Source organism: Halichoeres trimaculatus, unplaced genomic scaffold (genome assembly GCF_033239565.1).
Source record: "Halichoeres trimaculatus isolate MK-OKI-2021-1 unplaced genomic scaffold, fHalTri1.1 fHalTri1_scaffold_9, whole genome shotgun sequence".
Lineage (NCBI taxonomy): Eukaryota > Metazoa > Chordata > Actinopteri > Labriformes > Labridae > Halichoeres > Halichoeres trimaculatus.
In genome coordinates, this window is record NW_027437188.1 from 1,131,887 (window position 1) to 1,156,715 (window position 24,829).

The 24,829-nt window shown below is 41.9% G+C and overlaps 1 protein-coding gene across 1 annotated transcript; it reads right to left on the bottom strand.

Moving 5' to 3' along the window:
• Positions 1-2,571: 2,571 nt before the first annotated feature.
• On the bottom strand, positions 2,572-24,829 carry LOC141797790 (phosphatidylinositol transfer protein beta isoform-like). The gene is made up of 12 exons (XM_074679471.1): positions 24,640-24,829; positions 22,731-22,761; positions 13,958-14,103; positions 13,739-13,830; positions 11,298-11,305; positions 6,373-6,447; positions 6,168-6,251; positions 5,904-5,981; positions 5,715-5,825; positions 4,257-4,379; positions 3,391-3,453; positions 2,572-3,314 (listed from the first exon to the last, which is right to left on the bottom strand). The coding sequence occupies exons 1-11, from the start codon at positions 24,654-24,656 to the stop codon at positions 3,406-3,408; spliced, it is 813 nt and encodes a 270-aa protein (XP_074535572.1). The 5' UTR covers positions 24,657-24,829; the 3' UTR covers positions 2,572-3,314; positions 3,391-3,405.

Below are 24,829 nucleotides of genomic sequence, written 5' to 3' on the forward strand. Positions count from 1 at the left end.
AATCCAGTGAGATAAGAGGAGAGGCTAACATGGTTAAAGTCTCCAGATATTATTATGAGAGCCTCAGGATGTTGAGCCTGGCAACAGTTTCTTGGATAACATCACATGGAACTTCAGCAGTTGCTTTGGGTGGAATGTACACGAGGATTGTTATTATATGACTGAATTCTCTGGGAAGGTAATATGGCCTCATCCCAACTGCCAACAGTTCAATGTCCGGACAACACATCTTCACCTTGACTGTAGTATGATCAGGATTACACCATCTCTGATTGATGTATAAAACCAGTCCTCCACCTTTTGACTTGCCACTAGCTTTGGTGTCTCTGTCCAGACGTATCAGCGTGAAGCCAGGGATATCCACACAGGAATCAGAGATGTTTTGATTCAACCAGATCTCAGTAAAGCACATGAGGCTGCACTCACGGTATACATTTTGTGTCTTCACCAGTATCTCTAGTTCATCCTTTTTGTTGGGCAGAGAGTTGACATTCCCCATGATGACTGAAGGAAGAAAGGGCTTGTATCTCCATCTCCTGGCCTTTAACTTTGCACCAGCACTACATCCTCAGAAAGGCTTCTTTATCTCAGCAGGAATAGGGTGATATCCTCCAGATTTGCTCCACCGTAATGCAAGAAGCTCCTCTCTTGAATAAACTCTCCTTCCAGCAGACAAATCCATGAGTTGTTGTCAAAAAAGTCAAGAATTGAGCAAAAATTAGCAAAAGAAACAATTAAAGATAAAAATATAGCTAAAAAAGCAGTGTAATAACAGAGAGCTGCCAAACTTTGCTGCTACCGCTAGAAGCCCATCATTCAATTGATTTGATGATGGTTGTGTTCAGTGTTTTGTGCTTTAAACTCACAAAAAACACTTTATTTCAGATTTATGATCAGTTTCTGAACGATCCTCTGTGTCGGTCCTCAGTTCGTCTGGTCTCTTATTAAACTCTGTTGTGTTTGTGAAGTTTCATGTGAAGTCTGAGCCGCTGCAGCGTCCAATCAGAGAGTGATATTCCATATGGGGGCGTGTCTGTCAGTGAAAAGACTTCCGCAAATCCAGCTCCCTTGTTTCCTCGATTATATCTCCTCCGATCAGTCTCCTCCCGGTGCTGTGGAGGAGATAGGACGGAGGAGACACGAAGTTAACGTACTGAGACGCACCCAGAGTAGCACCGTGCATTGACCATCGCCTGGTCTCGGTTAGAGGTCGAGTTTTTGAATTCATAAACACCGATTATCTTTGTGGAAAAAATAAATTACAATAGCGTCTACCTCATATGGTCTACCTCCGCAAAGTAACCCAAAACAGCCAAAGAGGGTGCTACTGCACACTGGTGGTGCGTCGGATACATGCCGACTGAGTTGCATCACACCGGCAGGGCTGCAAGGTGCCCAAGAGAGCCGAAGAGGGTGAGGAATAGTGACCGAGGCACGGTACTACAGTATACACACTCTCCTTAGCTCTTCTGGATTGTACTGTGGCGCAGTTCGGGAGCAGAAAGAGAAAATACGCTGGACAGCGCCCGTGGTTCGATCCCGGGGAGGGATGGAGAAACAGTCGAACTCTAGGGGAAGAGTTGGCAGATCGAAGTAACCACTGAGCTAAACCAGCGCGGTAATCACAAAGAGTAAAGGGCTTTATACACATGACTTTATCCAACCTGCCGGAGAGGTTACACACTTCAGCAATTGCTCATGTGTGCTCCTCAGAGACAAGTTTACCATAAACTAACTGACGGTTTCCGCTGTTCAGATCAACGATATTTCAGTTCGTAGACGAAAAGTGAAGAATTATTTAGTTAATATTTAGATAAAAATATGTACTTTTCATTATTATTATTATTATTATTATTATTATTATTATTATTATTAAAACAAATTATCATGCCCAAAGTCAAGCCTAGGGGTCAATAGTGGCCTTAGGCCCTGGCCCTCAGGTTCAAGGTCAAAATTGTGAAATGGAGCAGAAAAGGTAATAGTTGGTGCAGAAAAATTGTTTGAAACAGAGGATGAGAATTATTTCATGCTATAAATGTAGTTTGCTGGTCAAGAGTTCATGAGGGAGATTACCTTCAGGAATGTATCTTTAAATTCTAGAGTAAAGATAAGACAGTTTGTTGAAAATAACATCCCTCTCTTTATGTTTTCAAACAGCTGAGTCATATGAAAAGCAGGTTACTTAGGTGCACAAAGTTTGACTGTCCTGCAGCATGGTGGCTGTCTCCCCCTGCTGGTCAGTCATGACTCTCCAAAACTTCTTACGTGATTTCAAATTTGAGTTTGTGCTAGGACTATAAACTTTTTATCTTTCCAAGTTATTTTTCGGGCTTTTAATGCTTGGAAGTGGAGAGGACAAGGCAGCAGATACAGCTGGAAACAGAGCGAGTAGGGGCTGACATTCAGGAAAGGTGCCACAGTATGATTTGGAACCTGGTCTTGCCTCATGGGGCCTGAAACCAAGATCACTGGTCCACACTGGTGCCCCAAACTTTTTATTAATGGAAAAATCAACAGCGAAAGTTATTTACCTTTCTGAAGGTGAGATGAAAAAAAAACTGTAGACAAATGTAGGAACAAATATGTTGTCTTTAATAAACTTCACAATCATACAGTCATTACATTAAAGTCAAGCCACTTCATTTTACAAAGGATAAGACTGTAAATGATGCAGGGTAAACTTTGGAACCATTACAGAGACAGAAGTGCTTCATCAGGTGCACTCAGACTCCTACAGGAAATAATCCTAATTCTTTTCGTAGATTCTGGACCATCATAGGCCTGAAACCATTGGGACAGAAAGCTAATGAGTGGAGGAACTTTCAGTATTTAAATTCATAAAACAGAGAAACGAAATCAGGAAACAAGTCTGAGTCAGTGATATTTAATTTGTTAAATCTGTGATACTGAGTTTTTTGATGCTGGTGGTTTTAATTAACGAGTCATGAATTCTGTCATATATACAGTCAAGTCAAAGAACATGAAGCTGCTGTGAAAGCAGCTTTCTGGAATGTTCTTTCAGAGACAACCCAAACCTCTCCCCTAATTTAGTAAAACGTAAAAGGACCTACTGTCACAGGCACAAGCAAAAACACCTCAAAACTGTTCCCCACCTCTACACTGGGCTCTTAAAAGACACTAAAAGCGGATGTGGTGGATAAAGACGACGATGGTGAAGATGATGATGAGCTCTTTATTCAGGTGTGAGTGTGGTGTTCCTGATTGCACCGATCGAGTTGGTCTTGGTCCAGTGTGACAGGAGCCGAGTCCCTCCCAGCTGAGTGAAGTCACATCCTCCTGGATCAAAGAGTGACCTGGAAACACAACAGGAGGACTTAAGAGTAAATCCTGTTCAGGTTTAGATATGTGGAGTGATGGAGTGGTACTCACTGCAGCCAGCGATCATCATTTATCATCACTGCTCATGCCTCTGACTTCACCTTTCTCCCTCATCTGTGAAACAGACAGACGTTATTAAAGAGGAGGAAAGCACTGCTTCTCTAATATCACATACACACATACACACACACACACACACACACACACACACACACACACACGCACACACACGCACACATGCACACACAGAGAAAAGATATGCTCTCAAAACTCTTCATTTATAACCAAGTTTGACATTGTGACGTTGCAGAAAAGAGATCTTGTGATTTACTACTAGCATGGTGTGTGTGACCAGGATTAAAGTGCTTTGACACATGATGGAAGGTTTATCTCTTTAATTTTAGGGGTTTATTAAGGCTGGGGCGATATGCTATTCTTGCGATTTAATTCTATTATGATTTCAAGGGGCAAATTTGATATAAATTGCGATTCTTTGATTTTTCAGATTTTTAGTTCACTTTTTTAAAACTAGACCATGAGAAAAGTTGAATGATGATGATGAGGGTAATGATGATGATGTCTACGAACTGTACCAGGGGCCATATTTTCTCCAAAAATGCACACGATGTGAGTCAGAAAGAAATATATTTTGCTCTCTGCTGGAGAAAAGTACGACCTTTTTTTCAAATCAGCTTATAAATGAAGACTAAATTGAAGGATTTGAATTTGTTTAAAAAAAAAAAAAATTAAGAAAGAATCACAATGTCAATATTGTAAAACCAAAAATCCCGATACATATGTGAATCAATTTTTCTCCCACCCCTCGTTTTTATGTTCCAAGAAGAAGAGCAGGAAGTGATTCATAAACTGGTCTGATACAGCCGTCATATAGCGGACATCAAAACCTGTCCTCTTACCTCATCCAGCTCCTTCTTCGTCTCCTCCTCCATGCGTCGAATGTCCTCCATCGACAGGCCGTACCATTTGTCGATCCAACAGAACAGCTGTCTGTGGAAGTTGGTGAACAAGCGTTTCTCCATCTGAGCAGAAAGAGTGAGACAAAGTTTGAGGGAGGTGGCATGACAGCAGGAGGAGTGTGAAGGTTCAATGCTATGATAAATGAACCCCATGTGTCATTTCGGACTGAGCGATAGAGCAATGCAGATAAAGAAAGGGATAAAGATGATGAGCACTGGCTTCAACAGCTCAGTTATTCCTCCACTACCCTCTACAGACAACATCAGCTAATCCTAACCCTAACCCTAACTCTACTGACGGTTTTAAGTTGTACCACTGAATACTGGTCTTCCACCCAGTGCCTTAAAGTGATACTCCGGGATAGAACAAGTTCGGTCCTATCACAAGGTTTAGGGCAGAAATTACCCCTACAGCAGTGATTTTGTGCGCACGCACCAAAGACTCCCTCCCTGCTCCTCTGCCTGTTTCCTCTGCACTCAGACGGGGCCATATTTAACTTGACCAAAAACACAAATAATTGGACTCCCACCGAAAAAATCTGATAGTCACGCTTTATCTAGAGAATTTTCAGCGCGTTACTTTCACACAAAAACACCGCTAAATAAGGCTCTAGTTCTCATCGTGTCGTAAAACGGCGCTACCTCCGCTGCAGAGCCACAGCTGGCTACGAGGCGCTCGCCACTTAAGTGTGTCAGTCCACGCGCATGGCATGCCAGATATAAACAAACGCAGGTAGTCTGCCAGGACGAAGAGACACGATGAGAACTAGAGCCTTATTTAGCTGTGTTTTAGTGTGAAAGTTACGCGCTGAAAATTCTCTAGATAAAGCGTGAATGCAAGCCAATATCAGATTTTTTGGTGGGAGTCCATTTATTTGTGTTTTTGGTCAAGTTAAATATGGCCCCGTCTGAGTGCAGAGGAAACCTGCAGAGGAGCGGGGAGGGGGTGTTTGGTACGAGCGCTCTGAGCTTCTGCTGCACAAAATCACTGCTGTAGGGGTAATTTCTACCCTAAACCTTGTGATAGGACCCAACTTGTTCCATCCCGGAGGATCACTTTAAAGGGTGCAGAGTTACCACAGCTGCTAAAGATGGCAGCATTGATTTAGTATGCATACAGCCCTGCAGCCACGGATGAGTCTCACAGTGACACTGATCTTTAAACAGCACTCCTTTTTGTAGAGTTTTTACTGATTCAAAGGCTTCTGCAGCTAAACCTCATCATTCAAACCCCCAAAGAGGAAATGAAGCCTTACTAAAACTAAACTAGCTAACTTACATCAAAGTCAACAGCCTACCAAAGAGTATCAGAGATTGGCTGTTTTGGTGAGGAGACTAAAACAGTTTGAATATAAAACACAAATATCTAATGATTGAAGGAAGTCACAAACGTCATACCTTCTGGATCATGGACTCCACAGAGCTGCCTAACATCATCAGCTTGAATTTGACACTGACGAGCTTATAGGCGCACATGTGGGGACAGTTGGGGTCATTGGCGAGCTCTTTCTGTGAACAAACATAGGAACAAACTATAAGAGGTGTTTTCAGTTCATGAAGTCATTTCTTTAAAAGAGGGGTGTTTACCTTCCAGTTTGGCCCCAGGGGGCCCCGTCCAGTTTTCTCTGACTTGAACTTGGCTGGATCCTCTTCTTCTTTGTAGTCCTTCAGTGATACAGAATGGCACCATAAAGAGATTAATAATTCTCTAACACAATCTGAGTAAGGTGCGGTGTCAAAGGGCACTGTCCCAGCCTGCCATGCCCCGCTGTCTGAGCTGGGTCTAATATCGACACTCTGGTCCCCAAAGGAAGACTAACAGTGCAGTGATGGGTTTGTCTCTGGACCTACCTTTGAGCTCACAGAGTTTCTGTCAGCGATGTCAATGACTTCTACTTTGACTGAGTCCCATGTAGCTTTGTCCAGACCATGAACCTGCAGCACACCAACAGTCAAAGCCTCATTCAGTGGCAGAAACAGTCACATCAGTGATATGAGGTAGGTAAACTCATTCTGACTTTCCAAACAGTAGGCAGAGTCAGATCACATGACTTACGTTCTCCTGCTCCCCCATGTCCGGCTTGTGCCATGTCTCAATCTTAATCTCAAAACTGTCCCCCATGTATTCGTTCTGTGAGGAAGGAGAGAAACATGACGGTCAGACATAACACATGGGAGATACAGAGCTGTCAGACGACATGTTTGTCACTCAGTGAATGACTCGCATGGATCCTGATCCAGCGTTAATACTCTAAACTTCCTACCACAAACACAAGGACTTCACTCAAACCTGAAAAAGAGTTCTCCCGAAGATGAGCCAAAGCTTATCTGTGCTATGCTGACAACACTCAGCTCTTCCTGTCTTTTCCACCAGACAACACAACTGTCTCCACTCGGACATCAGCGTGTCTGGCTGATATCTCCACATGAATGAAGGAACACCACCTTCAGATAAATCTGTCCAAAACTGAGCTCACTGTCCATCCAGCTTGTCCCTTGGTTCAACCACAGATCAATGCCCTGCTTAATTCCAATCAACTTGTGCCACAAACTCTGCCAGAGATCTGGGTGTTCTGATTGACGACCAGCTGACCTTTAAGGTTCACGTGGCCTTGATTGCTGGATCTTGTGGATACGCCCTCTACAACATCAAGATGATCAGACCCCACCTGACACAACAGGCCACGCAGCTTCTGGTACAGGCCCAGGGTATGCATGTCCAGCCATTAGCGGGGACAACGGACCCTTTGTACGAATGGTGCAAAAAAAGTTGAGCCAGGTTAACGGGCCGTTTGCTTTAACGGAGGTATACCCCCGCCATTACAGGTGCAAACGGCAGGGTTACAGTGCTTGTTCAGCTGTTTAAAGGCAGACAATGCAGCAACTTTAGATTTAGGAGACACATTCTTTCAGTGAACAGATAGGATAAGGGAGGTAAACCGGCGAGGCTCGCCACCTTCAGTGTCATAAGTTTGATTTGCTTTTTGATTTAATGTGTCTGGGTCCTTCAAAATGTGTGTGGTGAAATGTTTGAGTTCATAAACTGCTTTAAAAGTTATTTATCCAGATACTGGGGCATTGCTGCAGCGCTTGTTCCACAAAGCAGTTTTCATATTACTGATTTTATTCTTGAGGTTTTCTGCTGTGTGCTCAGAAACACCACACCCATTTACTCTATTCAAGCTCACAAAACTTTTTTTTTCTCTTTGTTAACCTGATAAACCCACTGATAACAGCTGGTAGTGTATTCTTGTAATAGCATCTCCATTTCCCTGTCTCGATCCTCTCTCAGTCACAGTGCTCGCCAGGTTTATCACTGTTTATGAGTGGTAGACGTGTGCAGTTTGAGTTTGTTTGATGGGTTTTCCAGGAGGTTTTGCTTAATTATGACGTATTCTGCACCTGCGTCTCTTTTATGGTGCAATTTGTTAACTGGCCAATTACTTGCAGTCGTGCATGCAGGCAACGCTGCAGCTAAACACGCCGTTCCATAACAGAACGTTAGGACTAATGGTTGCATTTCTTAAATGACTGAATGTGCAGATGGGCCCTGGTGATTTCATTCATTTTCTTCTGGCTTACAAAACACTTACAAGAATGTCTCCTGCCTACCTGGGAGTCCCTTGTCTAGGACTACACTCCTCCTCGCCCTCTATATGCTCTGCTTGTGAAAGAGCCCAGCATGGCTCTAAATCTCTAGCCAGATTTTTCTCCCCTGTTGTTTGGGCGTCGGTGGCGCAGTTGGAGAATGAGCTTGGTCGGTGATGGGAAGGTTGCAGGTTCAAGCCCAGTTCTGGGCGACACATGGCTATGTGTTCTTGGGCAAGACACTTAACCCCAAGTTGCTCCCACTGCTGCGTCAGTGATGTGTGAATGGGTATGAAAGGGCGTGACTGTGTTAGATGTACTGATGGATATCTATCATAGTAAAGATTGGATCCATCAGAGAGTGAATGTGAGAGCGAATGGGTGTGGATGGGTAAGTGTGACCTGTGGTGTACAGCAGCTTTGAGTGGTCCATGACTAGAAAAGCGCTATATGAAATGGTGGAATGAATTACCTAACTCTATACGGTCCACGAGTCTCTTTCTACTTTAAGAGCTGTCTGAAAACTCATCTGTTCAGGTATCACTTAGGCCCTTAAGGTGAGCCTTCTCCTCTTTGTCCTCAGAGGTAGAATGAGTCAGGAGGTCTTAGACCCAGCTCTTGATCAATATTTAGCACTGATTACTGAATATTGTTGAAGGTTGAACTCTACTGTTGCTGTGATTAATTGTGGTTTGGCTACATTATTCTACACGAGGAACAAAAATCTTCTAACACTTAATGGCAGCACCTACAGCCAAATAACTTGAAGCCCTTTGTGGTAACCAAAGTTTTCCCTTCTGTGTAAATTCTTGCTTGTGACATACGTCACTTTGGAAATAAACATCTAATAGATGAAACTGTAGAAAGCTTTTTCAGGGTTTTAAGATCCATCTCAGTCCTCATGCTGTAACCAAAAGACCTGTCAAACTGTACGTCTTTATAACAAATTAAAAGGTTTAAACTAAAGTCACATGTAGGGAGGATAACTTTATTTACATCCCAGACTTTCCAATGATTCTACTGCCTGCACTTATCGTTTCTAAAAACTGCTCCACAAGGCATGCTTGTGCTTTTCTTTGACTCAAATGAACATTTTGTTCTCAACATTTCACCCAACTTGTAATAGAATCACTTAAAAACTCTTTCATAAACAGTTGTAAAAACAGAATATTGATGTTTTAATGCAGGAAGAGCTGGAGGAACAGTTCTGACTTTAAGTGCAGCTTTCATGTGACTCAGCACGCTCTTTCACCTCCCTTTGACTCCACCCACCGCTGGATGACTTAACAGCCTTCAACTCAAGAATCAAGTAGCTCTGGCCCCGTTTACACGACAATGTTTCATCTGAAAACACTAAAACGCTGTGAAGAAACTGATGGACTGAAAACGCTGTGGTAAGCATGCCAGGCCTGTGGGTGGCACTATAACTGTCTTGTCCAAAAGCCGCTTTTGGGAGATCTCCACCGAAGTAGAGTTGAGCTGGTCATCTGGTGTTATACCAAGTTAATGAATAAGTTAAGTTAAGTTAATGAATACCAAGTTAAACAGTGGAGTAACAGATGCTCATTTTGTAAGAGACAGTCACAGATTTAGCAGATTGAGCAGCACAAGCACAACACGGTAGTTTGCAACGATCGTAACAATGGTACTGTTGTCCTGTTGTATGCACACGCGAGGCGGAGTGTGATGTCAGCGTTTCCACTGAAAACGCTGGCTTACTGTTTACACAGCAACGGTTTCGGGAGTGTTTCAGAAAAATCCCACTCTGGAGGCCATTTTCAAAAGTTTGCGTTTTAGGTCGGCTGAAACGCCGTTTCTGGGTGAACATGAGGCTGAAGCGCAACAAAACTTTTGTGTTTCACCCTAAAACTATTGTTGTGTAAAAGGCCCCTCTGCTTCTTCTTCTGACAGCTGTCAGGTGAGACGTCAGCACCTCATTTAGCAGAAAAAAACATACCCATCTCTCTGCACTGCAAAAACTGGAACTCAAGCAAAGTTTAGGTCTTATTTGTCTTGTTAGACTTGATATCGGTGGCGTTTTCTCCCGGAGGCCAAGGGAAGCCATGCTTCCTCTCTTTTTTTAGACTGCAGCTGTGATTTAATGAAAATATTCCTTTTTAACAGTTTCGATACTTCTTCTGTGTTTTGTCACTGTCATCTCTTCCTTATTCCTCTCCTCTAGTTATTGAGCATTTTACAATGTGTAAAACAGTGCCCTCGTAAATGTTCTGTGTCGAATGCGTGGTGAAAATATGATACTGCACGCTGTTGTCCGCAAGGAAGCCAAGCAGAGTTGGCGTCCCTTGGTGAAAAAAAACAAGAATAATTAACCAATCAGATGTGGCGGTGGTCATGACACTGCTCATCTGTGATTGACCAAGACTGTGTCAAGGGAAGCCACCCCGTCTTTGGCCTCAAACCAATCAAATCACAGTAACGTCATCCTCGAGCCACTGAATGAAATCAGGGAGGTTAGCACATTAGCAGTGTGCATGAAGCAGCCGGTTGTGTGTTTAAGTGGGCGGTTGAATGAATTAATAAGATGTTTAAGCTAAGTCAAGAGGACAATGTACGCGTGTGAATGAGTGAGTGAGGGTGGGAGAGCTAAAGGGCGTGTGTCGGTGTTCAAAGTAAGTAAAACGAGCGCACTCTGGGCACTCTAACAGGTCCGTTACATGAAATAGCGATACAAACTGCAACATAGCCTTTTATGTACCCCACTCACTAAAAAAAAATACAGATAACAGGCTTTGTCTCACTTGGCTTCCTCAAAAAAAATCTCCACGCCACGCCACTGCTTGATATGAGCCATACTCGCCTGAAAAGTCCAGAAATTCCTTATTATAAGATAATTAAAGGCAAGAAAGGCCTGAATTGTAATTTTTGTAATGACTAAAAAAAAAACAGGCCAATGGTCAGAAGAAAATGTGCTTATTAAAATGTTTCCTGAAATTAAATTAACTTTTTAATTCCAATAATTTTTCCATCACCATTTGGCAGTTATTTTATCCATTTATATTTAACATGAGACATAAGGACTTTGATTTCAGTTTCTGTAGAGTATACATGTAGACAAAATGATAAGAAAAAAGAAAAATTGTCTCTTAGTTGTATTCTCCAGGAACTAACAACAGCAGGAGTTTGCAGCTGCTCCTATTTTCCTGTGTCCACAGAAAAACACCAACCACACCCTGATTCTCAGACCTCATCAACTTTCCTGTCTTTTCAGAGATTTTAATCTTTTTTTTAAACAAGCATTTAAAATATCAATAAAATGTCACCACTAACTTATAAAGTTTTCTTCTTTTAGCCAGCAGGGGCAGTAATGAGCATCATTTTAAGTGTGTTATGTGTTTCAATGAGGATGAAAGAAGAAAACAGAACAAAACTCACCGTCAGGACTTCATCAGATGAAGAGGTTTTATGGAGGGATAAGGAGGAGAACAAAGACAAAGCTTTAGACAATGACCACACTGTAATCATTTCAATCTTCTGTCTGTCAAAAAAAAAACAGTGACTGTTTTTTTTCCTGTCTCTAAATCCTAAAACACGCAGAGGGTCGCTCTGAGCTCAACAAATCTCAGATAGAGTCAGTCCATGTGTTTTTAGTCCATAGGCAGTGGGCAAATCTGTTGATAAGTGCAGCTCGAGGCATGCCAAACCCATGGCCCATTTGGCAGTGTTTTCCAGACGTAAAACCTGTGCCAGCCAATCAGAATGAACCCCTATCATTCATCTGTGATGTTTGAGCACCGAAAACTCGTGGCATTCACACAAAACCATGAAACCAAAGTTTTCCAAAATCTTTACTTTGGCTGGAGTTTTCAGAAAACGTGTTTTTTTGTGACGTTAAGCTGCAGTTTCGTGTAGTTGACAGGTGTAAACGTACAAAGATATACCGTATTTTCCACACTATAAGGCGCACCTAAAAGCCTTCAGTTTTCCTCAAAAGCCAACAGTGCGCCTTATAATTTGATGCGCCTTATATATGGATTAAGTAAGGATCAAACTACTCGGAAGCGTGCGTTAAGCCGTTCTAAGGCACTCCGTGGAGTAACACCACTCCGCTGTGCGTCGTGGTGTTCCCACTCCACGTCGTGCCTTAGAACGGTCTAACACACGCTTCCGAGTACTTTGATCTGCTTATACCTTGGTCCCACAAACTGTAAACTTTAAAAGAAATAATGAATAATTGCTGTAAACTTGCCAAATGTGCTCAAATATAGGAACTATTCCCAGGTTGAGTCTGCACTGATGTGTAAAACACTCTTAGAATAGTATTTAGTTCAGCAGCTGACAAATTCAACTCAGCATCTCTTCCATTCCACATTAAATATTTTCTTAAAATTGTAACAGCCCATTTTATAACTTTTTTTGTGTTCTCTTCAACCTTTTCGTTTTCAATTTTGTTGAGCTGTTCTGATGTTACCTGTTTGTAACGTTACCTAGCTTGTTCTATTTTTGTTTCCTCTTCTTCCCATTCATCATATGTTTTGTTTGGTCCAAAAATGTTGAAATTGACTTCAAAATCCATATTTCAGCACTCTTGTGTTATCCTCACCCATTGAAATGTATATGACGCGTTGCTTTGGTAACGCGCACAGCGGAGTGATACAATGGTGATTTAACTTGCCGAACTAACTGTCAACTGGGGTGCATTAGACCAATCTAAAGCACGCCAGTTGACATTGGAATTCTCACTGACCATGTATAATATTGATTAATTATGGCTACTGTAGCCAGTGGGCATCGCCAAAGTAACAGTGGTAAGAACTGGTAAAAAGGAATTCTGGTAAGTGCTAACGTTAGCTCACAGGCTGGCCTGGGCTTCTTCTCTTGCTTATTGTTAGAGCAATACAGCGCCCCCCAAAGCTCTGGCATGTGAACTGATCTCTGAAAATGGCTTTTGTGGACGGCAGACACGGCTTCGTCTTTACAGCGCACTTTTTTTGAAAACGACACAGAAAATTTTCGGATAGGAAAATTGTGCGGCTCTGTGTGGATGTAGCCTGAGTTTGACTGACTTATTGACTGTTTTGTTGACATTCCCTTCAGCCCAGCTCCATCTAGTAGATGCATAACGCAACCCCAGCCACTACTGTAGCTTCTACTCTATGCGCCTTATAATGCGGTGCGCCCTATATATGAAAACAATTTTCAAATAGGCCAGTCATTGAAGGTGCGCCTTATACTCCGAAGCGCCTTATAGTGCGGAAAATATGCAGTCTTTCACTTTCACAGCGACATGTGGACATGGCCTAAGTGTCAGCCCTGTGATTGGCTGGCAACCAGTCCAGAATGTTCCCTGCCTCTTGCCCTGAGACAGCTGGGATAGGCTCTAGCCACCCGCGACCCTGAACAGGATAAGTGGTATGAAAAATGGAATGAATGAATTGACATCAACTTTATATCTCATAATTTGACTTTTTTTCTTGTGATTATGCCTTTCTATCTCACAATTATGACTTTTTAATCTTATAACTTTGACTTTATTATGTCAAAGTTTTGACTTTTTAATCAATTTTTTTTAACTGGCAGAAATGGGCTTCCATATGCAGCAGCTCATGTCTCTGCATAGAGTCATAGAGTCAGTATATTTCCTGACAGCTCAACACTAATGTTATCCCATTGCTTCTGCAGCTCAAGATAAAAGCTTTCCTCTGAATGTCCAACAGATCTGTTCTCTTTATTGTACAACTCCACCAAATCTGCTGGGTGGGGCTGAGGTCTGGACCTGGGGGGGGGTCAGTTCATAATTTACAATAGTCCTTTTAATGAAGAAAATGAGCCAAATCATCTTGCATTTCATGCTGAGTGTATGTTGATGTACTTACTGGTTCGACAGTACGGGTATGCGTTCCAGGCCTTCTCGTGGACACTGAGAGACCCTGGTGGAGCGACCTTACTGAGGAGACTTGGAACCTTACTGCAGACACAAATACCAGTCCAGGTCTTTAATTGGACCCACAAAATAAACCTGTTTCAACAGTCTATACACCCTGAAACCTCTGATCATCAAATCTGTACCCAGCGTGTGTCAGAGCAGCGCTCACCTCTTCAGGTGGTAGATCTTGTGGGTGTACTGTCCTTTCCCTTCCTCATTTTCATAAGGCTTGTTCTCGATCACCTCCACACCCTCTCCTCCACCCGTCTCATTCTTACTGGCCTCTGCTACGGCGTACAGCTGACCTACTTGGTACTGCAGAGACAAGAGAAAAACATGGTGATTGTGATTTTTAAAATAAAAGCAAACTGATGATTTCATAGTTTCATGGTCAACTGTATGAGTTCATATTTTTCAGAGGACAACCAATGGAGACCCCATGAGGAATCACTGTGTATGACCCGAGTTAACTATTCATAGAAATGACCTGGAGTTAACCATTTTCCTCTACGTCCACTTCAGACTGCAGGGTCAGAAAAGCAGCAGAATAAGCTTTTTGTTAACTTTTACTCTTCCTCTTCTTCCATCCCCCAAAGTTGAAATCCTTCCTGAGTCAGCCACAAGTGTTGTGACACTGGAAACAGTGACTCACAACTGCAGGCCAGCCCAGGCCAGGCCAGGCCAGGCTGGGCCAACACACTCCCATTAAACATACACAGACACACACACACTTGCACACACAGCGGAAACCTTGGAGTTCCTCACATGACGTGCCATGTAGAGCTGGAACAGGACTCGTGACTGTTTTTAACTACAAAGTAACTGAGGATCATTTCCTGCCTCCAGCAAAAAATCAGAGCTTCAAACTACAAAAAACAAACAAAGAAAAGTTGTTGTTTTTTTTACTGTGGCTGTCTAATAAAGAGTTTATTTATAAGATGTGACAGAAAGAATAAGACTAACAGAAGGTGTTTTAGCCCTTTTCACATCTGTACTTATGACAGTCTCTGATTTATTTGAGATACCCCAATGTAGAAGAAAAACATGACAAAAATCCACCTTTCAAAGAGGAATGAACCGTCAGCATCCCCTAAAGGGTGAGAAAACATCCAGAACACAGTGAAGATTTCTCCAACCCAACAAAACAGCAGATCACAGTCTGCAGATACTGTCACATCAGTCTGCAGAGTCTGGCTAACAGTAGTAGAGCTGGCACCCCCAGCCCTCGGTCCTCCTTGCAGGTTCACGTCTCCTGGCAGAATTAGTGATGGGAATTGATAACATTTCATTGACACCAATGCCCTTATCAAATCTGCTTATAGATCCAATTCTTTATTGATTCCCTTATCAATTCCTCTTGTGAATTTTCTCTGTAAGAAAAGTAGCTTTGCAGGTTTTCTGGGTCAACATTTAATTAAGTTTATAAGTGAATAAATATGAAATTGGTCACTGGCTCTTGATATCTCTGGATGTAAATATACAGAAATAAGTAAAAACTGCATGTCATGTGGCGGTGTACTGTTTTGTTGTATATTATTGACAGAAGTAGGCCATCTAGTGTCTCAAAGTGGATATAGCATTACTCTGAGTTGTTCTGAACCTTGCCGTAGTTATGAAGCCAGCCATGAGGTTGCTAGGCGCTGCCCAAGTAGCTGCCTGTTGCAGCAGCTCCCTCTTCTTTGTCCGTTTCTTGTAATTTTTTTCCTCTCTTTTTCGTCATCTTTGTATTTGGAGTGGATCATCACTTTGTATGGTTCATTGTTGGTCACGGACACCAAACTTTTTGTGGCTTCAGCGATATTGAGCACCGAAAACTCGTGGCATTCACACAAAACCATGAAACCAAAGTTTTCCAAAATCTTTACTTTGGCTGGAGTTTTCAGAAAGCGTGTTTTTTTGTGACGTAAAGCTGCAGTTTCGTGTAGTTGACAGGTGTAAACATACAATGATATACCGTATTTTCCACACTGTAAGGCGCACCTAAAAGCCTTCAGTTTTCCTCAAAAGCCAACAGTGCGCCTTATAATTCGATGCGCCTTATATATGGATTAAGTAAGGATCAAACTACTCGGAAGCGTGCGTTAAGCACAAACACAGGATATCTCCTGTGTTTGTCTGGAGATCCTACATGTAACCATGGCTGCATTGTTTACATGTGAAATTAGCTGTTAGCAGCCTGTAGCATATCAATGCTAACTAGTGTAAGGCTTGATGATTTCCCTCAAGGTGAGGAGGAGGTGAGGACGACATGCTGGTTCTCGGATGTGAGCTGGGAGGTGACGACGAGGACCTGTCCTTCCATCCATCGTTGTTGGGAATGTGGGATCTATTTCCGGTGGGATGGACCAGCTAGCTGTGCTAGCCCAGCAGAGGGGCTGCCGGAGGGCAGAGTGGCATCGTGCTGTTCACAGACGTTGCTGACGGAGCTGACATCGGACGCCTGCGTCACATTGGAGGAGCTTTGCCTGCTGTGAGCAGACAGGATCCAGGAGACAGAGACTGAACAGACTGCTGGGTAGGCTCAGTCCTGGATCCTGTGGAGGTGGAGACTGGCTGGGCTGGAGAATGGTGGACGGGATGTCGTCATCTATTTTCTTGCGGACCTTTTTGCACTTTCTATACACTTTCTTACCTTTGTTTTCTTAAATGCTGGTGTGACTCCTGAATTTCCCCTTGGGGATAAATAAAGTATTTTATATTCTATTCTATTCTATTCTATTCTATGAGCCTGCAGTAGCTTTTCTTTAGTTTGCGTGTGAGTATTTTTACATTTGGGGTTTCCAGTATTGTTTACAAAGACTAACTGTGATATGTGCTTTAACATGTCATCTTTGCTTGTTTATCTCCAGGTTGTAGAGCTTTATGTAAGTGTCCTTTGAATAAAGCTGCAGTCCCACTTGGTAGCATGTGGCTGTACGACAGCTAAAACAGGACACATGACTCAAATTTAGAGCCAGCAACAGCTCAACAGACCTGAAAATCTGCTGCCAACAAGGGTACAAAATCGTCTAACTCTTTAGTCACCTTAACATGAACATGGCTCCAAGATCCCACCAAAGCATGCTGTGGAGGAGGATCACTCCTATAATACCTTGACAGCACAAAACACAAAGTCTGCTAAATATGAATAGCTTCAAATCTCATAACCTCCCCTGCATGATGAATGTTAGAGCTATGACTTGCTGCGTTCCCTGACCTTGACATGATGTCTTTCTAGGACTGATGGCTGGCAGAGTGAACACATTGGGCTGCATGAGTCTCTGTCATATGTCTACTTTATCAGTGCAGGCTGAAGACACACCTATTGATTAAATCAGGGCTAATACCATGTCAAAAATTTAACCAATGGCCCATCCTGGTGGCAATCATTTCTGTTCAAATGGTTTTTTTTATTAGTTTTGCCATTATTGAACTAAAGTCATTCCAACCTTAAATTAATTTCTTTCACAAGAGCAATATGCACGGTAATAAATCGACAACCTTTAGAATAACTTTTTTCCATATTAAGATAAGCTGCTTAAAAAAAAACAATTCAAAAGTATCTTCAGCGACATCACAAACCGAGAAACTATTAAGATGTTATATTTAGTTCTTATACAGTCAGATAAAAAAACTTTTTCAAGGGGAAAAAATTGTGTTTAAATCAAATAAATGCACAATTTACTGGACAAGCAGTAATAAAAATCTTAAATAATGAGTGTTTGTAACCCTAAACAGGGTGAGATGTTTTTACAGCCTGCTGCACCTGAAGGCTGTGGCATCATATCATACGTTCAGTAACAGATGTTTATTTACAGCCTAACTATTTGTCCACAGGCCAACAGCTGTTAATAAAGTACTGGCTGATGCTGATGGGTCCTTATAACTAGATGTGGACTAGACTCCTGCTGCTGTCTGTAGTCTAATTGGACCTCAGACCTGCATAAAAGCCCTCTTCTTCCCAGAGACCAGGCTCTGCTGCAGGCTGTGAACCTGTTTTGGTCTCAGTGGATGCTCGGCGCGGCCGCCGTGAGCAGGAGCTCAGGAATGTGACTCTTCGTGTATAACCAGAGCGTGTTTTCTCTGAGATGGGGACACACTCAGATGTTATGCTTTTATGAGTCAGATCAAGGGTGGGAACATGACGTTCAACACATCAGTGCTGGACCAAACATGTGGAGACAAACTGCTCCAACAGTCAAGATCAACAGAACCTGTCGAGTCACTTCTTAGTTTTCTGTGACCTAGAAGGTGTGGATGTCTGTGAAGGGTTTTATTTATTTAGTTCTGTCAAGAACTCGAACAAGTGTTTTCAGAGCGACCTAAGACACATAACTTCTCCAACTTTGATGCTAAATACCTGATTTTATTAACAATTAGATCTGTTGAATCATAAAACTACAAAACTTTAAGACATTTAATTCATGAAAGTAAAGATTCATTCTGGAGCAGCAAACACAGATTTCTGTTTAGTCAAAGCTCATTTGAAGCTGGGATCGTTCAACAAATACACTCCTGGGAACACCTCGGACAGGTTTTGAAACCAGTAAAATGAGTGACCTCAGAGGAAATATTGTCCATATACGAATTGTAATAGCTCTGTGACCATGTTCCAACGCCATCATGTCTTTTCTTATCTAGTGTACCTTGAAGAGCCCAGTATTCATGTCCCAGTTTGTGGCTTCACCTTTGATTACAGCAGTGAAGCACGAGGGACGAATCGAAAGGTGTTAACTGATTGTCATCTCAGTGGCGTCACCCTCAGTGTCGCCTACTGTTGATGGAGGCCACATTGGAAATCCTGAATTCAGCCTAGCCTTGTTCATGCTAAGATGCAGTAAAGAGGCGTGCCTTCAGCCAGAAAGCTCCAGGGTGCCCACCTGTCAGTCAGATCAGCTGTGCCCTTAAAGAGCAAAGCTCATGAGTTGAACTACTTAGGATATAATGAATCAGTGCGTTTGCAGTTTTAGGTGTTTCTGCAGCCAGCCTCCAGTGGAATCTGGAAAAACTGCAGTTTTTAACACTTCAGCATGAGCTCTATATTTCCAGCCCGAGGGATGCCGCTTGGCGTAAACACAGTGCTGACTCACATGCACACACACACACACACACACACACACACAAACACACACACACACACACACACACACACACACACACACACACATGCACACACACACACACACACACACACACACACACACAGACAGACAAACAGACAGACACAGATACAGACACACACAGACACAAACACACACACACACACACACACAGACAGACAAACAGACAGACACAGATACAGACACACACAGACACAAACACACACACACACACACACACACACACACACACACACACACACACACACACATACACACACACACACACACACACATACACACACACAGGGCCATAAGCCAGTGGGCAGGGTGAGGATGTTATCTAAGCTCTAAACCAGGGATGTGTACTGAATTAGGCACTTTTATAGGTATTGACTGAATTCGACACAGCATTGCAAGGATATATATTGAAGAATGAATATCTTTAATTTTAAAAAAAGTTTTGTTATTAAACAAATTGATATTTTTTTTTCTTAACACAAAAAAGTACCAAAAATTGGTACCGCTGAGTACTAGTATAGTACCGATTGACAGGTACGGGGAATGGGTACCCATCCCTACTCTAAACTCATGGTTGTGTGCCTCCAAATGTCTGCAAACTACACAAGCGCTGGTGAAATCCATTTGATTTTAACAATTTGATTTTAATCCAGCTGATTTTCTTACACACAGCTGGACTAAAGTTGCAAGCAAGCTACCTAAATTGGAGCATGAAGGACACACACTCATGGAGTGATTTCACAGAGTCCAGCTCTTATTTCCTCAGATTTAATCCTGTTTGAGCTCATAGCTGTGACACTTACATACTCCACACTCACAGAAGAATCCAGCTTCACACCGGAGGGGATCAGAGGAAAATCCGGTCATACAGCAAATGGTGATTACGTAGCTTAGTGAAACACTGGCCCCTCACTGTGTGTTAGGTAATGGAAACAACAAAGAGAGCGCTGTTGTTTGGAGAGGTTGGATTAAAGTAAATGATCCAACAGTGTACGAGTGCAGAGAGTGAGGACAGCACCGGTGGGTCTTTCATAAGGCACAAATCTCAGAAGTGAAGCAGTAAGGTAATTTGATTTGAAACTAAAACAGCTTTCTTCACAGATTCCCCCGCAAATTTCTCTACCTGATGACTTATGCTGACTCGAGCTGGGTAAAACTTGATTAACTGATGAATCACAATATTTATTTAATACCTATTCAGCAAATCCTCTGAATCAGTTCACCTTTTTGGCCAGTGGGGGCGCTGTGCATTATATTTGCATTGTGTGGACGGAGGCTGCACTAGTTCAAACAATGACAAAATGTTGACTACAGCACGCATCAGCATAAAGCCAGCTCCATCAGCTTGGAAGTCTGACGTTTGGTTGTTTTATTGATCTGAAATGTGAGGCAACATACCACATGTTCAGATGAGAATGAGAATAAATCTTAAGAACTAAATCTGCATTTTACTTTATAGGTTGTTCCTCGTCCCCTCAGTTCCCTCTCAGTAAATCAGAACTTGTGTAAAAACAAACAGTTGTTTAACAAAGCGAGTATCTGTGGTATAATATTTTCATTAATACAATAATACATCAGACATTGGGTCATGAACCAAGGCATCCTATTACAGACCAATGTGGTTTTTTCAGGGCTGATACTGATACAAATTATTAGTAACCAAGGGGGCCAATAACCGACATTTGGGGCACGATATTTATTTGTAGTAAAAGTGAAAATAACGTCAAAATTTAGGATAATACAAACTCCAGCACTTAACTTTGTTTAGACACCTTTAAGCATATCTTTACTTAACAGCCAGGCTCAGCAGCTGTTATATTGAGGTTAAAAGAACACTTCAAAAACATGAAAAGCTCCCAAAAGTTTTCTATAGTAAAGATAGTTTAAAAAAAATGTCTCTGTGTGTCACCAATCACATGGTACTATGAGTGGGACAATGCTAGAGACAGAGTAGTGACTGCAGACAGAGAGGCATGGCTGTACTAGAGCCAAAATAACAGAGTCTGAAATTTAATCTGTTTGCCTCCAGGTTTGAAAAAAATAAAAGAAAGTGTCTGTATGCTTCCAAATGCAAAAACTTGGTACCAGTAATTGGCCCAGCCGATAATCGGTCTATCCTTACATCCTACTGTGTGGTATCATGATGTATTGTATTGCACTGCATTATCATATGGTATCTCATTAGCCACGGTTACAAGAGGAGTTTTCGTCTTTCTGAATGACTTTTCCAAAAAAAATTGTATACATGGAAAGGAATATTCCAATCTCTGGTCTACATGTGCCGCTGTAATCAAACAGAGTAGTCAATGGGAAATGCGCAGAAAAACGTAAACATTGCGTGCTTTATCAAAGAGTTTTTCTTTCACTTGCTGGAATAACTCCGTATTGCAATTTTTTCTTCCGTCAAGTCTTGAAATTATGTTCAGTTCTTTCAAAGTTTGGATCAAAAACAAACTTTCTGCAGCAGTCCAGTGCTGACGGCTCGCCGCCATTTTTAAAATTGAGGAGCATCCCTAGTTGCGTCTTTCGTCATATCTGAGCATGCGCTGAAAAAATGCACCCTGACAACTTTCTCTTTGAGTGGATACATGATACCTCAGTCGGTTTGGGGAAAGGAATATTCCACCCCTGTGAAACTGATTAAATGTCCATTCGGATTAGCACTTTTCTTTGGGAATGAGGTGTATTCAAAGGTTAAATTCTTTCTGTTTGAGCATACAAACCGAATGCAAGCAGAATATTTGGGTCCATGTATGTGGCCATTGTTTTGTTTCCTATCATAGTGCATCATCTCATATTAACTCATGCCATATTGAATCAAACTGCAGTGTATCGTCCCAGATCACATCATATCACATTGTTTTGTATCCTGTTTAACCATGTAATGTCATAGTGCATCATAACATATCCTATCCTACTGTATCATACTGAATAGCATCACATTACACCCATAGGGTCCAGCACTGAGGTCCCATTTACACGTTTCACCCCAAGCCACAAAAACGCAGAGAAAAAAAATCTGCATTTACACGGAAACACTGAGGGAATGAAAATGCTGTAGTAAGCATGCCAGGCCTGTAGGTGGCACTATAACTGTCTTGTCCAGAAGCAGCTTTTTGTAGATCTCCTCTGAAGTAGAGTTGGGCCGATCATCTGGTGTGTTGGTGAATGCTAAGAGCAGAAGTGGAGCAACAGATGCTCATTTTGTTAAAGATAGTCACAGATTCAGCAAATTGAGCAGCACAAACACAACATGGCAGACCATGATGATCGTAACAATGGGAATGCTGAACTGTTTGTACTGTTCTATGCGCGAAGTGGAGCTGAAAACACTGGCTTCCTGTTTTCACAGCAACAGTGGCTGCAGCGTTTCAGAAAAAATCCACGGAGGCTGTTTTCAAAAGTTTGCGTCTTAGGTCGGCTAAAACACAGTTTCTGTGTAAACAAGAGGCTGAAACCCAACAATACTTTTGAGTCATATCCTGAAACTGTTGTCATGTAAATGGCCCCTAAATTACATTGCATCATATCTTTGACGCCCTGAGTGACCCTGTGATTCGCACCCCTTGACAGGGTCCTAAATTCCAGGATGTGACATGTTTTAGCCTTCTAAATTAAGAAACTTTAGACTTGTGAGAATTTCGGATTGAACTGAACTTCATTTTGACCTAACAGGACTCAACAAAACCTTTGTTTCCGTTGATCAGACTTTTATTTTGAAAAGCTCACCATCATGTCTGTTTCTACAAATGATCTGAGTAAATATGAACCAAACTGTTTGTAGAAAAAAAGTCTGAAAAAATAAACTGACTCAGAGGAAATATGAAACAGCTGGACTCTTACCTCCTCCACTGAAATAGGCAGCACGATGCGGCTACGGGGAGACAGAGAAAGTACAAGTAAATACACTTTAAGACAGAAATACAGCAATAGGAATACTTTCAGAGTTAACACAGGTCAGCACTTCTTCTGATGACAGCGTTCTTATAAAGTAGTCCTGGTACATGCTCTAAGAAATTTAACTTGGTTAGCTTAGCATAGCTTCAAGAGCCGACAGATGAGGCTAACAGCTTGCTAGGATGTTCAAAAGTGGCAAGATTCCCCTGAATGCATATTTGACACTCATTAATTTCAATGGCAATGTTCATAACTTTTTAAAAAAGCTGGTATTTTACAAAAGAAAAGGTTTTGCAGATTTACTGGTGTCATGCTCTGGAACATTTTTGGCAGTTAGCTTTGAGGCAAGTCAAAATAGCTTTTTGCTCTTCTTTTCTAAAATTTGGAGTTGTATCGTGGTTGTTGTGAAACTTTTCAAGCAAATTGTGGGCTTAATGGAGACATTGGAATTCGTGAAACATGCTTATCTTCGACTTATTTTATTTTATTTTATTTTTTAATAAATACGAGCAAATACAGATTAAGTGTTTGCTGGGATGCTAAAATCTTAAGTTATTTCAGAATTTTAGATCTGAACTTTGACAAAGCTTTGGGACACACGAGAGCCAAGCTAACTTGAAAAATGTCTACAATCAAAGCGTCAGCATCAAGCAAATCTAAAATTTAACTAAAACATGAATCAAGGCCCAACAGTTTTGTCATGAATATGAGTTCTGACTCATTAATTTACAGTTTGGGTCATATCATAAGCAGTGTACACATAGTTTGATGTTATCTGCTGTCAGATGATCATAGGAACATAAATAAGAGGAACAGGAAATTATCAAACTGTCATGAGAGAACAAATAGGCTGGAACTCAATGTGGAACCGTGTGTGCGCAGCCTTTGTGTGTCCCTCTCTGGTGAGCCTTGCTACAATAGCCAATTAATCGCCACCTGTTGCCAGTCTAGCAGGGACTGAATATTTCATAAGAACAGATCAGAGTGACAGAGGAGCCTGCCAGGCATGAACTTTATGGATTATGTGGTAAAAATGTCACAAAATTAGATGTTCAGAGTATGATGTGAAACTAAAACAAGCTCATTTCTCCAAAGATACAGCCAGGATTTTCTCATTCCCTGATCGATCCTCCAGCGTACTTATTAAACGTGGCTTATCCTTTGAATGCACTTTGCACCATGATCAGATGACAGCCTGCTGCTGGATGTTGTTCACGCAATGATGTGCATATGACATGAGAGTCATAAAAGAGCCTGGGTCAGGAGTAACTAGACTATAGAGGGGAAAGGACTCATTCATTCACTCCCTTCAATTAAGTCCTGTGAGGGACATATGCCCTGTCATTCCCCTAACCAGACTCCATATTAACAATTTACAGTTTTACATTACTTTAGGCATACATCTAAGCACACACCATTTTAAGTCTAAATAAGTAATTTTACACAGCAACTGAGAAGGACTTTACAATTCGGCATACATGAATAACTCATATACTGGCTACATTCAGCAGGGTTTGAGTTTTAAACACTGATCCCCGCACCCTCAACCTCCCTCCAACCGGCAAATTACACAGTACATGTAAGCATTTAGTTCAACTAGGAAACCATAGTAAATCCTTTGTGGGAGTTTAAACGCTGTTTAAAAATTACTAAGCTAACAGATCGATGCCGAATACTTTGAAACAACATACAGCAGCAAAGTAAACCAAAAACGTTGATATTTGAGCGAATAATCGAGTAAACTTTGAAACTGCTCAAACTTTATATGGAGTTCAACTGGGCTGATGTGCCACACATTAGCCGAGCCACATTCAGGGTCATTTTAACCTCGGTAAAATGAAGTTAATATACTCACAACTCTTTAATCAGCATGTTGAATATTTCTCCGAAAGCACAGCGGGATAAAAAAAGCTAAACACACGCAAAGAGTCCTTTCTTCAGCCGACTGCCGCCGCTCATTCACCGGCCCTGGACGCTTCTCACTCCAGGCTTCCTTCCTGGAAGATGCCGTATGTGAGTGAAGGGGCGCGGCGTCCACAGGAGGA